The 17,050-nt window shown below is 34.7% G+C and overlaps 1 protein-coding gene and 1 pseudogene across 4 annotated transcripts in view; both read left to right on the top strand.

Annotated features, from left to right (window-relative positions):
• SLC35A3 (solute carrier family 35 member A3) overlaps positions 1–16,794 on the top strand; it is a 53,922-nt gene extending 37,128 nt beyond the window's left edge. For 2 of the 4 annotated variants that reach the window (XM_036069542.2, XM_036069540.2), the window contains exons 6-8: positions 4,780–4,898; positions 6,452–6,585; positions 12,632–16,794. In XM_036069542.2, the coding sequence (XP_035925435.1) occupies positions 4,780–4,898; positions 6,452–6,585; positions 12,632–12,722 (344 nt within the window). In that variant the 3' untranslated portion in view covers positions 12,723–16,794. Of the gene's footprint in view, positions 1–2,659; positions 2,886–4,779; positions 4,899–6,451; positions 6,586–12,631 lie in introns of those variants that run through there. The other 2 variants (XM_078072712.1, XM_078072711.1) reach the window with 2 other exon arrangements.
• Positions 2,566–2,705, top strand: LOC118521173 (U2 spliceosomal RNA; annotated as a pseudogene).
• Positions 16,795–17,050: the final 256 nt, after the last annotated feature.

The raw sequence follows: 17,050 nt of genomic DNA, 5'->3' as shown, positions 1-17,050 counted from the left end.
GTGAGCAAGAGAGAAAACGAGCGGTCGGAGAGGGGCAGAGGGAGAGGGAGAAGCAGACTCCCCGGGGCTCGATCCCAGGACCCCGGAATCATGACCTGAGCTGAAGGCAGACACCCAACCGACTGAGCCACCCAGGCGCCCCTGAACAAATACTTAAGCTATATATACAGTATTATAACTTTTAATTCCTCATACAAAGATTCCAGCATTTGGTATTCCTGGTATATATTCATTCTGGAAAATGCTGCATGTGAGAGACAGCTCAGTTGCAAATCAACTATTTTGTCTTAAGCCTCTGTCCTTGTGATTTTGGAGCTCATCTTTGAAAACATTATTTTTTTCTGTCTACATCAACTTAACAGGTATACCATGTCTGCCTTGGTAGCAGTCAGGCCCTCCACAGTGAATGTGTATACTCCTAATGGCCTATATTTTAAGTCAAACCATCCCCAACAAACCTTCCAAATTTGATTAGTCCATTTTTCCAGCTGTTTTCAAATAATGTGATAACAAACAAACTAAACCTTCATTTTTTAAATGATCACAGGATTTATTTTAGTTTCTGTGCAAAATCTGTAGAAATGTATCAAGTTGGGTTTTTTTTTTTAGAGAATATTCGAAGTAAATACTTTTAAGGATTAAATTAGCTTCTTTTTGTTCGTTTGTCTCCAAGGCAAGTACAGAGGCTTGAAAAGCACCAACCAACTTAATTCACCATTTCAGAAACAGTGTATCGTTAGTATAGTGGATAAGAACACTTGATTTTGTAGTCAGACCAACTCAAATCCTGATTTCATCACTTAACCACCTTTGTGGCCTTAGGGATGTTACTTAATCTTCCTCCGTTTCACTTTCCTTATTGATAAAATGTACTTAATTATAGTACTAACTCCATATGTTGCTATGAGGATTAAATGAGTTAATACTTGTAGAGTGTTTAGAATAAAGTGCCTTGCATAGTAAGCACTAACGTCAGCTATTTATATAAATATGCAAATATCAGGAAAGAATGAAATATTAAAACATTGTGTGATTGCCCCAAATTTTCTTGAATTATAAGATAAAAACGAAAAGTCAGAATTCATGATTCTGTGGTACATCATGGGTTTCTTATTCTTTAATTTGACCTCATAACACAATCTAGTGAATGGTAAGCTAACTCAAAGTTTCAAAAAGGATACATAAATTAGTTGTAGATAACTTGAGATTACAAAAACAGAAATTAAAACGTTATTTTTTAAAGATTTTATTTATTTGAGAGAGACAGAGCAAGAGTGTGCACACCCACATGCATGCACTAGCAGGGGTAGGGGCAGAGGGAGAGGGAGAAGCATATTCCCCGCTGAGCGTAGAGCTGATTATATCCCAGAACCTGAACCAACGTCAGACACTTAACCAATTGAGCCACCCAGGTGCCCCCAAATTAAAACATTTTAATCGCATTTATCAAGTATCAAACTGTCAAAGATTAGCAAATTGATAAGATCCAGTGTTAGCCAGAGAGTGGAGAAACAGGAACTCTTATTATCTAGGATTGCCAGGAGTATAGATTAATATAACCTTATTGGATCTCAAATTGGGAATGTTTAACAAAATTTTATTTATTTTTATTTTTCTTAAAGATTTTATTTACTTATTTGTCAGAGAGAGAGAGAGATCACAAGCAGGGGGTGGACAGAGGGAGAGGGAGAAGCAGGCTCCCGGCCGAGCAGGGAGCCTGATATGGGGCTCCATCCCAGGACTCTGGGGTCATGACCCGAGCCGAAGGCAGACGCTTTACCGGCTAAGCCACTGAGGCGCCCCAGGAATGTTTAACAAAATTTTAAATAAATGTTTTGATGAAAAAATTCTTCTGGATAAGAATTTATCCTACAGGGGCGCCTGGGTGGCTCAGTCGTTAAGCGTCTGCCTTCGGCTCAGGTCATGATTCCAGGTCCTGGGATCGAGCCCCGCATCGGGCTCCCTGCTCAGCAGGAAGCCTGCTTCTCCCTCTCCCACTCCCCCTGCTTGTATTCCCTCTTTCGCTGTGTCTCTCTCTGTCAAATAAATAAATAAAATCTTTAAAAAAAAAAAAAAAAAAAAAGAATTTATCCTACAGATATACTTACACAAGAGCACAAAGATAGATGTTCAAGGTTATTTATTTTAGAATTGGTTATAATTGTAAAAAATAGAAAACGTGTAGAAGATTGCTCAAATAAATTATCGATATGATTAAATAGTGCAGTGGTTAAGATCATGAAGTCCAGAGCCACACTGCCTGGATTCACATCCAGAGTCCATCACTTACCAGCAGTGTGAACTCAGACACGTTTACTTAACTTCTCTGTGTATCAGTTTCTTCATCTATGAAATTGGCATAAGAGTATCTACCTAATAGGGTTGTTGTGAGTTAACATACATAAAGCACTTAGAACAACTTGTGGCACATGATGTTATGTATGTATTTCATATTATTATCCATACAATGAGATATTATACAACTGATAGAATGAAGTAGATCTGTACATACTGACATGTATGTAACCTTCTATACTATATACCTTTTGTCATTATCAAGAGTTAATCGCTTCTCAGCCTTTTGGCTAAGATCAAGTGTATTATCAAGAGTTATTTTTATTTTTATTTTTTTTAAAGATTTATTTATTTATTTATTTAGGGCACGAGTGGGGGGAGGAGCAGAAGGTGAGGGAGAGAGAACCTCAAGCAGATTTCACACAGAGCACAGAGCCCACAGAGCACAGAGCCCACAGAGCACAGAGCCCAACATGGGGCTTGATCCCATGACTCTGAGATCATGACCTGAGCCAAAACCAAGAGTCAGCTGCTTAACCAACTGAGCCACCCAGGCGCCTCTCAAGTGTTATTTTTTATAATTAAAACATAGAAAACTAATACAGTCATAAGTGTTTCTTTTTGTATTTTTTATTTTTCTAGTTTTGTAAGTTTGTATTATTTTCATGTTCAAAATTAGACATCTTAAAACGATTGATGTATACCTGAAACCGATATAACACTGTATGTTAACTGTACTAGAATTAAAATAAAAAACTTAATTAAAAATGATTGAGTTGGCATAAGTAAAATTAAAAGAACATTTCATATCCCTTTTAGTTTGTTTCCATCATGGAATCTTCAAGTAGTTATGGCTTTATAAAAAAAGTTGCTTCACCCTGCACTCTTTGACTACAAATATTATCAGAAACTACTCCTAACAGGTGGCCCTTGTAGGCATTCATTTCTTTCTTTATAGTTTAGGATTGCTCCTGCAAATCTCTTAGATCCAGTAGTCATGTGATAAACTCTATGGTACAACTAAGGAATGCAGGAGTGAATAAGACAATTTCTCCTCTCACTGCACTGGCTTTCCTTAACAGTGAGACTTTAGTAATGACAGCTTCTGATGTTGCCTGACTATTTCTTAGCTTTGAATTTTTGAATACTACTTAATGTACTTCCAAAACTTCTTAATAAGGAAAAATGCTATGCCACATATCTGAGGTTTTATATCTGCATATATAAATATGTATATAAATATGTATATATGAAAATCTAGAGCTAGCAATAGGAAGGTATGAGACAATGAATATGCCAAAAGTGACCATTTTTCAAATATTTGAATGAGACAGCCATGTAGTCATGTAATGTAAGCATTATATATATATATATTTTTTTTTTTTTTTTTAAAGATTTTATTTATTTATTTGACAGAGAGATAGAGAGAGAACACAAGTAGGCAGAGAAGCAGGCAGAGGGAGAGGGAGAAGCAGGCTCCCCGCAGAGCAGGGAGCCCGATGCGGGACTCGATCCCAGGACCCTGGGATCATGACCTGAGCCGAAGGCAGCCGCTTAACCGACTGAGCCACCCAGGCGCCCCTATATATATATATTTTTAAAGATTTTATTTATTTATTTGAGAGAGAGAGAGAGCATGAGAGCAGGGGGAGAAGAGGGGAAGGGAGAGGGAGAGAATCTGAAGCAAACTCTGCACTGAGCGCGGAGCCCGTTGAGGGGCTCAGTCTCACAACTGCAAGATCATGACCTGAGCCGAAAGTGAGAGTTGGCTGCTAAACTGACTGAGCACCCCAGTGCCCGAAGCATTGTATTTTTTAGTGTTCCAAAGTTGGTAATCTCTGCTCTTTTCTATATTTTCCTGTCTTTGTCTTACTGTCATAATATAGTACTAAGTATAATTTTGTTAGGTTTATATAAATATCCAAGTAAAAGATTTTTGTTTAAATTTTATTTATTTTTTTATAGATTTATTATGTGAGAGAGAGAAAGAGGGGGGAGGGGCAGGGGAAGAGGGAGAAGCAGACTCCACGCTGAGCAGGGAACCCAATTCAGGGCTCATCTCAGGACCTCAGGACCCCAGGATTATGACTCGAGCTGAAAAGGCAGATGCTTAACCGACTGAGCCACCCAGGTGCCTCCCAAGTAAAAGATTTTTTTAAGTAGTCAAATTTTATCAACAAGGAAAAGCTAAATATAAATTTCGAGGGGTGCATGGGTGACTCCGTCGGTTAAGCGTCTGCCTTCGGCTCAGGTCATGATCCCAGGGTCCTGGGATTGAGTCCCACATGGGGCTCTCTGCTTGGCGGGGAGTCTGCTTCTCCTCCTCCCCCTACTATGCTCTGTCTCTGTTTCTCACTCTCTCTCTGTAAAATAAATAAATAAAATCTTAAAAAAAATTTTTTTTTTGGAATGTCAATGGAAAGATATTCCTCCAGACAAACTAAGTGACACATGACATAAACTTTACTTTTTTTTTTTTTTTAGGTTTCTTTGGGAGTATATTTGGATTAATGGGTGTATACATTTATGATGGAGAATTGGTGTCAAAGAATGGATTTTTTCAGGGATATAACCGACTGACTTGGATAGTTGTTATTCTTCAGGTAGAGCATTTAAAGTCTTATATTTAATGCTAATAAACTTTATTTTAATGTAGATAATCACAGTAGCTCCTAATGTACTATGTGAGGGAAGAAGACCCCTCCTGTTGGTGTTCTCATTATATCTAGTTTATTCAGGGATGTTAAAATAGAACTTGTTTTAATGCCATAATGAAAACTTACTTTGAAAAGATCATAAATGAACTTTATGATATTTAAATTTGACATAATTAAAATCAAGTTTAAGAATAAAAGAGTTGAAGCTGAAAGCAAATACAACTTTTGATTTTTTTATAATTCTTATTGCATAGGAGGTCTGTGATCAGCCCATTAAGGCTCAAAAGCAGATCTAGATATTTAAATCTGTAACAGTTTATAGCCATATATTGTAGTTATATATTAAAATATTCCTGTCAAATTATTTCAGTTGGTAATTTGAAATTGTTCAAGGGTTGAATAATTTCATCATCAAAAATATACTTGATTATTCTGGAGGATATAAAAGTGAAGATACAAGTCACTGCCCTCACAAAGCCTTTCTTTAGAGGTATTTGAAGCTGTAAGAAGCAAGGTCTCTTACAGAAGTTGGGTGAAGATAGCAAAGGATAGTTGTGTTTTGAAAGCAGAAAGGATACTTCTATTTTTAAGATAGGAGAAAAGGAGACAAGGATAAGTGAAAATTCAGAGGAAATTTGAAGCAGAGATAGGTAAGTCAAGAGAGTTTGTATGATGACTTTTATCCTAGCAGAGGGAAACCCTCTTTCTGTAAGACTTGAGTAAGATAAAGGTTTGGTATGGTCGATATGAGGGATTCATCAGGGACTAAATAGATGAACACGTACATTGCCAGGAGGTAATAGGACATCAATTTGTAGTGACCTCAATGGGCATAGTTTGTGACTTTCACTAATAATAAGCTTCTGTCATATGAAGAGGTACAGTGAAAGTTGTTAACATGGGTAATCCAGATTTAGGATTTATAAGTAGAATTTGGCAGAAAACAAAACTATGTAGTATGGTAAAACCTCATTATTTAAGTAGGCACAATTTGGAATTTGAGAGGGATTTGGTAGAATGTTCTTTCACAGTTTTTTCAGGAGGAGTAATCTGACAGCAATAAAAGGTAGATTGAATGGTGACAAGCTGGAGGAAGAAAGCCAAATAAAATAAATTTCAAGTTACACTTTATTTTTACTTCAAAAGTAAAAACATTTCACTGATCCAAGTGACCAGTCTTTCCACATTTGTCTGAGCAAGTGATGTTTAATTACTAAATTGGTTGAGGATAGATGTTTTATTCACAGTATAGTCAAACTATATTATAACAAACTGTAGATTACACTGGTAGTTACTTCATCAGGTAACTTTTGAAATGAAAGTGCTGTTGAACAAAACCTGGAAGTGTATTGGTTATAGGATATATTTAATAAAAATCACTTATTATAATGGGATTAAATTTATAGAACAAAAGCTTAAAGCTTCATTGAGTAATGAGATTGTTTTGAAAAGCAGTTTTATTTATGTTTGTTTAAAATAATCTTTTAAAACTTTTGCAGGCACTTGGAGGCCTTGTAATAGCTGCTGTTATTAAATATGCAGATAATATTTTAAAAGGATTTGCAACCTCTTTATCCATAATATTATCAACACTGATATCCTATTTTTGGCTACAAGATTTTGTGCCAACCAGGTAATATATTCTTTTCTTTTTCTTTAAGTCTCTTATTAAGAATCTTAATAAGATCTGGTATGAAAAATTTTGTTTAATACAACTTTTGAAGAACCAAGGAAATATAGTAAAAAATCCATTTAGCGGTCTTTTTTTATTTTTAAAAAATTATTTAAATTCAATTTAGTTAACATATAATGTATTATTAGTTTCAGGGGGAGAATTTTTTTTTTTTTTAAAGATTTTACTTATTCATTTGACAGAGAGAGAGACAGCCAGAGAGGGAACACAAGCAGAGGGAGTGGGAGAGGGAGAGGGAGAAGCAGGCTTCCCACGGAGCAGGGAGCCCGATGCGGGGCTCGATCCCAGGACCCTGGGATCACAACCTGAGCCGAAGGCAGATGCTTAACGACTGAGCCACCCAGGCGCCCCCAGGGGGAGAATTTAGTGATTCATCAGTTGCCTATAACACCCAGTGCTCATTAAATCACGTACCCTCCTTAATGCCCGAGACCCAGTTACCCCATCCCCTACCCATCTCCCCTTCAGCAACCCTCAGTTTGTTTCCTAGGGTTAAGAGACTATGGTTCACCTCCCTCTGTTTTTATCTTTTTTTTTTAAATCATTTTTAAATTTAAATTCAGTTAATTAACATATAATGTATTATTGATTTCAGAGGTACAGGCCTATGATTCATCAGTCTTATATAATACCCAGTGCTCATTATATCACATGCCCTCCTTAATGTCCATCACCCAGTTACCCCATCCCTCTACCCCCTCCCCTCCAGCAGCCCTCAGTCTGTTTCCTATCATTTAACTGTCTTCTAAAACAGATTTCAAACTAAATGCATAAAAGAAAATCTTCCACTAGAAAGTTTTTTATACAAATTTGACTAGCCAGAATTTTCCCAGTAGATTGGAAAATTTTTTCCAAACTTTTTTTCCCAAAGTAAAATGTCATATAAAAAAGTTCATAAGTCATATAAAGTCATAAAAGAAGTCATATAATGGCATTTTTACATGTGGAATTGATACAGGTAAAGCCAGGAGAGTAGATGACATTCTTAAAGAGGATAGTTTATATAGAGAATGTGATGCATGAGAAAACTCATTTAGGTGGTGGCAGGAAGAAGAGTGGTTAGGAAGAGAATTGCAAAAGGAATGATGGGTTAGGAAGAGAATTGCAAAAGGAATGATGGGTTAGGAAGAGAATTGCAAAAGGAATGATGGGTCAGGTACCTCTGGATATGCGGTGTCATGGATGCCAAGGGAGGAGACAGTCAGGAAGAATGAAGTGTGATTAATACCCATTACAGCTGGTATTGAAGGTCCTATTTTTTTTTGTAATTATTAATTTATGATCCCAGAGTAATGAGATTATATTTTAGTGGATTCCGGGTTACTAGTCTTGGTTTTCCTCTAACTTCACTCCCGTCCTCATCTTCTCAACCTCTAAACTTTGGAGTCTCCGAAGGATCTGTCCTTGAACCTCTTATTTACACTCACTCCCTTGGGTGATCTGTATTCTCAAGGCTTTAAATACCATCTATATGCTGATAACCTTCCCTTCCTTTCTTTCTTTCTCTCTCTCTCTCTCTTTTTCTTTCTTTCAACTTTCACATTTTAATTTGAATTCCAGGCTTGTATATTTAATTGCCTATTTGATATTTTCACTTGACTGTCTACTACATAATTCATTCCCTATCCTTATAAGGGTTTCCCGATTTAGTAAATGGCAGCACCTCCATTCTTCCAGTTGCTTAGGCCAAAATTCTCCTTGACTTAAACAGGAACAGTTTATCCACAGTAACCTAAGAGAAGGTCTATAGATACGGATGTAGACAGACTTAGAAAGTTAAAATATATGGAAGTTCTTTATCTTTTGAGTGAAGTAAGAAGTAAGGTCATCAACTTCTCTTTACCCTTCTCTCACACATCATTCTAATGTAGAAATAAAGCCTGTCGCCTCTTCCTTTTTAATATTTCCAGAGTCAACCATTTCTTACAACTTCCATTGCTACCACCCTGGTACAAGGCATACTCATTTATCATTAAGGAAATAGTCTCTTGGTATATCTCCTTGCTTCTTCTCTTGCTCTGTACCCCTGTAATGTTCGCCATTCAGCAAACAGACTGACTATTTTCAATGTAAATTAGGTATCACCACTCTGCTCAGAAACCTTTTGCTTTCCATGTCACCTAAAAGTTGTCCTTATTAATGGCCTATTTGATAGGCCCTCAGCTACCTTTCTGTCCTCATCTGATACTACTTTCCTCTTGTTCACTCCTTCTTTCCTTCCTCTCCTTCCTTCCTTCATTTTTTTCTTTTTTTTTAATCTACAATAACCTCTTTGCCATAGGCTTTGACTTGCCCTTCAGTCATCTTGAAATACTCATCCCCTATGTATTCCACATGACAAACTCCCTCACATCCTCAGGTCTTGGCTCAAATTTACTTTATCAGGAGACCTCCCTAAATAAAAGAGCACCCCCCCCTCCATTCTAACAGTCTTTCCTCCTTTCTTCAGATTTATTACCATTTTATAAGTCAGCAAGGCCAGAGCTTGGCCTGTAATAGGTACTCTGTGTGTTTGAATGAATGTTCAAGATCCTAAAATTTTAATTCAGCCAGTAAAATTCATTTGTGTTATTGAGAATGAGATAAGATTATGGATGGAATGTGGCAGCAGAAAAACATAATATGCTCTTTATATTTCTATATTGAACATTTATGGTTTCATTCTTCTAGCAACCTGGATAATAGGTCTGGGGCAGGCATGTTGAAATGTATAATTTCTCTGGGGCATGAATTTTAAAGTATTTCCATTTCTAGTTTGGTATGGGAATGAATTACTTAGCTAGTGAGACTAGCGTAACAACTAGGATCTATATCTTAATGATGCTTTAGCCTCTATTCATTAAATGGGGAAATTATGTGCTGATGTATTATTTGAGTATGTTTGGAACTTTAAATTATTTTAGATATTTTGGAACTGTAGATTTTTAGGGTACATTGAAAAACGCATACCTTTAAAAAAAAAAAACATCTCATATAAGGCTGACTCAGGGTGTTAACTTTAAATCTTTGAATCATGCAGGGAATAAACAATGAACAAGTAAATGAAAAAATAAATCAGTAGAGGGACAAAAGAGAAGTAGTTTGTCAATAAGATATATACCTGCATGTAAATCCGTGTTTCTGAGGGACTATGTAAGGTATGTTGGGATGAAGATAAAAAGAGAAAAGACAATGATTCTGTTATTATTGAATGAATGAATGAATGTTTTGACACTGAGTCAGATGAAGGAGATGGATTATTTTTCTTATAGTATAACTAGACCCTCTATCTTTATGTATTCTTATTTTTGTGAAGAACATCTCTTAAGCAATAAATCCAATGACCTCTCTTCCAAATGTATTAATGTGTTTTCCTTTGTTATCCCCATTTCACTTCCTAAAACTGTTTTTTGTTTTATTTTGTTTGTTGTTTTCTCAGAAGTGGTTCCCCTGTACTTGCCTTTCTGACTGCTCCTTTAGTATCCTATCAATCCTTACTCTTTCATTCATCTCATTCACTGCCATGTCTTGTTTGTCTTTTCTGTGAAGATAAGTCCCAACTTCACTTCCACTCTAGATCCCTATTTTCAGCTGACTGCTAAACATCTCTATTGATATCATATCACCACTATTCCCTTTCCTAACTTACTTTTCTTGTATTGATTATTTTGCTTATTGGTATTAACCATCCTTATATTTAGGCTTGTTTATTCTTCTATCAAAAATTTACTATGTGTCTTCCTTTCACTCTACCAGATCCTGGACAAACAGGAATGTATGAATGAGATAGGATTTCCTCTCCTCAAGGAGGTCACCGTGATTAGAGAGGTAGACATGTGAATAAATAAGAATTTTATGACCAGTGCATCAGTGAAGTATATATACAATTCTGTTGGAAATCAGGTGCTCAAATCCTTGAAACAGTCATTGTATTCTGATAGTTTTTCCCCAACAAAATTTTTTCTCTCAGAACCATCTAAAAATAGCTGTCTTGACAAGTGGAGGTTTCCTGACATTATTAGGTATTCTAGTAGATCCTGTTAGAAATTTCATAGAATTGGGGTGCCTGGGTTGCTCAGTCATTAAGGGTCTGCCTTCGGCTGAGGTCATGATCCCAGGGTCCTGGGATCAAGCCCCGCATTGGGATCCCTGCTCGGCGGGAAGCCTGCTTCTCCCTCTCCCACTCCCTCTGCTTGTGTTCCCTCTCTTGCTGTGTCTCTCTCCATCAAATAAATAAGTAAAATCTTAAAAAAAAAAAAAGAAAGAAAGAAATTTCATAGAATGGATTCCTGCAGTGGGTAGAAAATTGGATCAGACAACTTTTCAGTTGAGCTCGTGTAATTCCAGAGGTCCGGAAAGCTAGGCAAAGGTCAGAATGCCTGACAAAGAAAGTTTTCAGTCAGAAGCTTATGCAAAGCCTAAATAATTATGAAATATTCCTATGGTGGTAATTTTCTTCAAGAGGTATTGTAGGAAGTTTTATGTTATCATAAACTTACATGTGTACCTGCATCCAAGGCTTTTGAAAAGTTGCCCATTTACATCAAACCAACACTAGATATTTATCACAGCAGATAATTATTGAGCTCCCTCTATATCCTAGGCACTTGGGGTATAATGATGAATGAGGAGCACATGGTTAAGCAGGGGTGCAGACGTGTCAATAATGCGTCATTTAATATGGTTTAATAAATGTTATCATGGAGTACCTCTGCCTAGGGGAATGTCTTGGAGACATTAGACCTGAATTATGAATAATCAATTTTCTTGGGAGAAAGGACATTGCAAGCAGAGGGAGTAGCATCCACAAGGACACTGTCCTGAAAGGCACACTGTGTTCACTGAATGGAGTGGCTGAATTATAGATTAGGTGGGTGGAATATGGGAGATGAGGTCAGAGGGACCACATTAGGAAGGGCCCTTTATGTCATAATAAGGGTTGTGATCTTTTTCCTTTATAGAACAAATGTTTATTGTTGTAAAGCTCATGGGAGTGACTTTGAACTGTTAATAGAAACTTTAAAACCAAGACTAACTCATGTCCCTGTAATAGTACTTTGAAGAATATACGTCTTAAAAGTTAAGATTGGTATTCACTTTATCTCCGCTTTAAGTTCCAGTACCAGTTTAAATTCGTTTCCAGTTTATAATAAGGTATATTATATCTCTGGATAGATAAAGACTAAACCAAGTCTAGCTGCATTTAATCAAATTTCATTTTGTAAAGCATCCTATGAAATTGGCTAGAAAAAAGGAAGGATTTTAAACTGAACTTTCACTAAAAAAACAAACAAAAAACTAAACTTTACTTTGGTCTCAAAAGAATGCCATTTTCCATTTATATTTTCAAATATTTAAAGTTGAGATCTTTTTTTTTTTTAAGATTTTATTTATTTGACAGAGAGAGACAAAGTGAGAGAGGGAACACAAGCAGGGGGAGTGCAAGAGGGAGAAGCAGGCTTCCTGCCGAGCAGGGAGCCTGTCGCGGGGCTCGATCCCAGGACCCTGGAATCATGACCTGAGCCAAAGGTAGACGCTTAACGACTTAGCTACCCAGGCGCCGCTTAAGTTGAGATCTTTTATTATTCAGCGTATTGCAGGCAAAAGACATATTAAGGGGAAATACATTTAAAACATCTTTGCTTTGGGAGACAATACAGTGCAGTGGATGAAAGTATGGGCTCTAGAGTCAAACATACCTAGATTTGAATCTTGTCTTCCACTTAAAGTTGTGGGACTTTAAGCAAGTTACTTAAACTCTCTAGCCCTCAGTTTCCTCGTATATAAAAAAATGAGGATAATACTAATACTTCTTCATACGGTGGTTATAAGAACGAAATGAGATGCATGTAAAACACTTGGCTTGAATACCTAGAATGTAGTATTTGTTAGCCATATTACTGGAACATTTTTTCCCAAGTTATAATTGTTTTTATAAGAGAAGAAATAGAAGTTGTTTTGCTTTTAATCTGATTGTCTCTTTTTCATTTTTTCTTCATCTATTTAGTGTCTTTTTCCTTGGAGCCATCCTTGTAATAACAGCTACTTTCCTATATGGTTATGATCCCAAACCTACAGGCAATCCTACTAAAGCATAGTCGTATACTATCTTTAACTGGTTTTTCACAATGGTGCACTAGGAATCTCAACATTAATCTTGCATAGAGGACTTCTACAGATTCTAAGAAGATATCATCATGCTGAATCTCATCATATTGTTCAAATGGTTTGAAAATATAAAAGTTTAAGGATAAAAAATATGTGTATATGTTAACGAAATACCAATTACATCTAGAAATCAAAGCTTGGAAGTATTTCCAGGGATTAGATTAATTATTGGAGAAAACTTGAAATCTGGGTTTAAAAAGATTTGACCTTTTGATTGCTGCAGAAATGTCCTATGCACTCTTTGCAAGAGCACACAACAAATGTCAGATACCAATTTTTGCAAATTATCTATTTAATCTTATTAAATGTTTTTTATCTTTTTCTGTACAGAAATATCAAATCACATGGAATATTCAAAGTTTGAAAATTATAATTATAATTATAATTGCCTATAAAGCTGTGAAGAAATAGAAGTATGATTTGAAAAACATTTTCATGTATCTGAGATTTTTATATTTATACAAAAGATAACTAAAGAAAGGATTGCTAAATGTCATTTGTTCAATGATAAAGTTATGTCCTGGGTCTAATTTGTGAGAGAATAAAATTCGTATTTAAATTTAGTGTAGGGAAATACACACATCTATTTCTCCCTCTACATTTTAAGATCTTTTAGTGCTTTGAAACTGCTGAAAGCAATCCAGTTGCTCCGGGCTAGATAGTAGCCAGAGACTGTTGCACTAATGGAGTTTTGTCCTTAATCTTCTAATTGTATTTCTTTTCTGTAAATCAGATAAATCCTTAATATTTCTTTAAATTAAACTTCTGTATGTGGTAATTTCCATTAAAATTTCAAAATGAATTTAAAAGGATTAACTACGCATTTAATAATTTAAAATAATTATTATTGTCTAATATCTCCACTTGGAGAATTTTGAACTATCAAAGCATATTCTGTATGCAACTAAAATGTTTTTAAATGAACATTTTGGTCATTGATCTGTAAAAACTTCCTTTAATCTACAACTGTTAAAAACAACAACCAAAATAATAATAGTATAGATGTCAACGAATTGAGACCAAAATGACCTTTCTTAGAGGCATTCCAGATTGCCATGATATTATATTATTTTAAATGGCACTATAGCTATAAACTCAAGGCAGCTGAGAACTTTTTGGCCTCTCATAAACCCACCATCCCAGGAATACTCTGGTCACATGTCTGGGAGAGGTAGCGAATTCTGAGCTCCCTTTCTGTGGCCCTGTAAAAGCTGCTGGGAAGGAGCCACCACTTAGATTTAAGATAGTGGTTTCTTTTCCATTTCGATTAGCACTGGAGTTGAGGTTGTAAATTACATGAGTTATTTAATAAGTTGGCTCAAGGGGGAGAGAAAATATAGCAAAAATGGTAAAGTGAATTGTTGGGCAAGAATACTTTCTAAAATTGGAGTATGGATTTAATTTAATTATTGACTATAGATAGAATTACCTATTATGGATAAGAAGTATTTTACTTTATTTTTTCATTCATGCTTTATATATTTTTAAAAGTCTCCCATTCTAATAGTATAAAAACTAAAAAAAAATAAATATTTTTATAGAGTTATAATGGATTTTGTTAAATAGAATTTGGCTCAAAAATTCTGTGTTACAAACTTTTGGGTACTTTCGGCTTATTAGGACTGGCTGTGTTACTTTGCTTATGCAAACCACGTCTCTACAGGACACAGGCCTAATCTGTTCCATTCTGAGTTTAAAAGTGATTAAAATTACAAAATATCTTAAATCAGTTTGCTGGTGATTCCAAATTGGAACTAACTAAACTTTCTGGAAGCCTGACCTGTGATTTTCAGTGACCATCTTTTAGAGTATTTGTTTAATAACTTTACCACATTCTGAGCGTGGTGTTTTTAGATTGTAACAGCATTCAGACATCTTATTATCTACTGCTGAGTGAAATCTAAGTCCTGCAAATGCAAAGAATTCAAGAGTACATATAAAGATTTATGTTCAGCCCACATGGAAGTACTAGTTAGGTACTAGTATATATTAAATCAGTGTACATTTACAACTAATTGTTAATTCCGGCTGAGTGTCCCTTCAAAAAATGATGAAAGCAAATATTGGATATCAGACATGTTAGTTACCATAATATATTTTCCGGTGTCCAAAATAACACAATTTTAAGATTCCCAATAAAGTTTATAAAAATATAATCAAGAGTTGTGAGAAAGGACGAAGTAGTCTAAAGCATATTTTCAAACCAAACTTTTATTAGACAAGCTTAATTTATATTTTGCTTTTCTAGTAGGCTTAAAGATGTTATTAGAGATTGGGTTGTGTAGCTTATAATTTTTAATTCATAGAGAAAGAATCGTATTTGAGAAGGGGGGCCTGTATCCTAGGTCATGTCATTTATACAGATAATGCCATTTTCATATATCTGTGTGGTGTGTGTTTTGATGACCTCCAAAAGCCTTATTGTATCAATCTTATATAATGACTCCTTGATTATTTAAATTCTTACTTTTTAAAGTTTACTTGTTATCTCTCAACTACTTTGTTCATTATAAAAATGCGCTAATTCATGGGAGAAAAGTGCCAGTTGATAGTTATATTAAAAAATAAGAATATGGTATTTGGGAAGAAAAGTTTGAAATTCAATATGTAGGTGTTTCAACACAGTAATATCACCAGTTCTTTAGTAAGTGTTTTTAGGGAAGTTGTAGGCTACTTTTATGGTGGAAACTGTAGTTTAGAGATGCAAAACTTAAATGTTTACATCAATTTATATTGAATGTCACAATTTCATAGAAGGAAAGGTAGTTTGATATTAAAACTAGATTCTAAGGAGACAGAATCTGAAAAGAAACTAATTGACTTTGTGTCCAGTAGACTTAGTGTAATATTGATTATTCTTAAGAATTGATACACTTTTCCTACATATCAAATTATTGGACTTTTAAAATGTCATTGTATAGTCATTCAACTGAGTTTTGTTTTTAAAAATAGGGTTTAGCATCACTTATTTTATTTACACTTTCATTGTTATAATATTTAATTACATGTGGATGTATGCTTTACATAAGAAAAGGTTTATAAATTATTTATGCTATATTGAAAGTCATCTTAAGAATCTCCCAGATATGTAGCATATTTAAAGTAATTACAGGACCAAAGAAAAAGCACCTTTATCAAAATCTGGTCCTATGTGCCTTGCTTTACCAAATACCTGACTTTTCTGGAGGATATTACTGTAATTCACTACTTTGGACACATGGGGAAATTGACGTTTTATGAATAACTATAATTCAATTTTTTGGATGTTTCAACATTTGCTCTTTAAATCCATTATCTAACAGAATATTAAAATAGGTATATTATATAAACATTAGTAAACAGTACTTATTTAAATAAATTATGCACCATTGCTCCATCATTGAGCTTTTGAAACTTTAACAAATGTATATAGCTGTCATTTGGTTGTTTTATTTCTTATTATGAGATATAATTTACTGTGATTTTTAAAATATTTTTTTAATGATTTGAATTCTGAATTTGTTTATATGTCTATGTATTTCATTTGTTTAGAAAGATTCCTTTGAGTTTGGGAATGTGATTTGTATATTTAAATTTTTTATGGACATAATTTAGAGGAATGTATAAATTCGTCTTTTGTTAAATGGCTTTTTAATGGATCAATTTCTCTTTGTCATTTTTTGGTCTCCAGTTATTATCTATTCAGTAAATTAATGAAAAAGATTTCCATAATTAACCATATAAATTTCTTCCTATATTTCCTTGTTTCCCTTTTCACCTGTGTTTGACTTAACTGAATTAGACTCCTTACCATATATCAGAAATGACTCCTATCCTTTCCATATCTCTCTAGTTACCTTTATCATGTGTGATCTTCCTTCCTTTTTTCTAGCCTATGCTCTAGCATGGAAGACTGGGTTTTACTTAAACTAGTTAGAACCTCTCTATCTGTGTGGTAATAGCCTAATTTTTTTGTTCTTGTTTTAAATAAATTATCTCTTTGCTAGCCTCAAGGTTAAGTAATTACAGTAATTGGTATATATTTTCTTCATAAATCGTTGAATATAATTGCTTCTATTGTGACTATCAATTCAGTGCATAGAGATCAAATGATAAGCAATATAAAGGATTTCATTTCCACCTCTATTAGTGAAATAAGCTGTACAAAGTGCTTTGTTTTAAAAGATCACTAAAGAGTATCAGCATTTAATTTATTTATTTAAGAATATCAGCATTTTAAAAATGGATATTTAGGTTTCTTCTTGTGAAAAGAATTAAC

Source organism: Halichoerus grypus, chromosome 5 (genome assembly GCF_964656455.1).
Source record: "Halichoerus grypus chromosome 5, mHalGry1.hap1.1, whole genome shotgun sequence".
Lineage (NCBI taxonomy): Eukaryota > Metazoa > Chordata > Mammalia > Carnivora > Phocidae > Halichoerus > Halichoerus grypus.
This window is presented reverse-complemented; position numbering and strand designations above follow the sequence as displayed.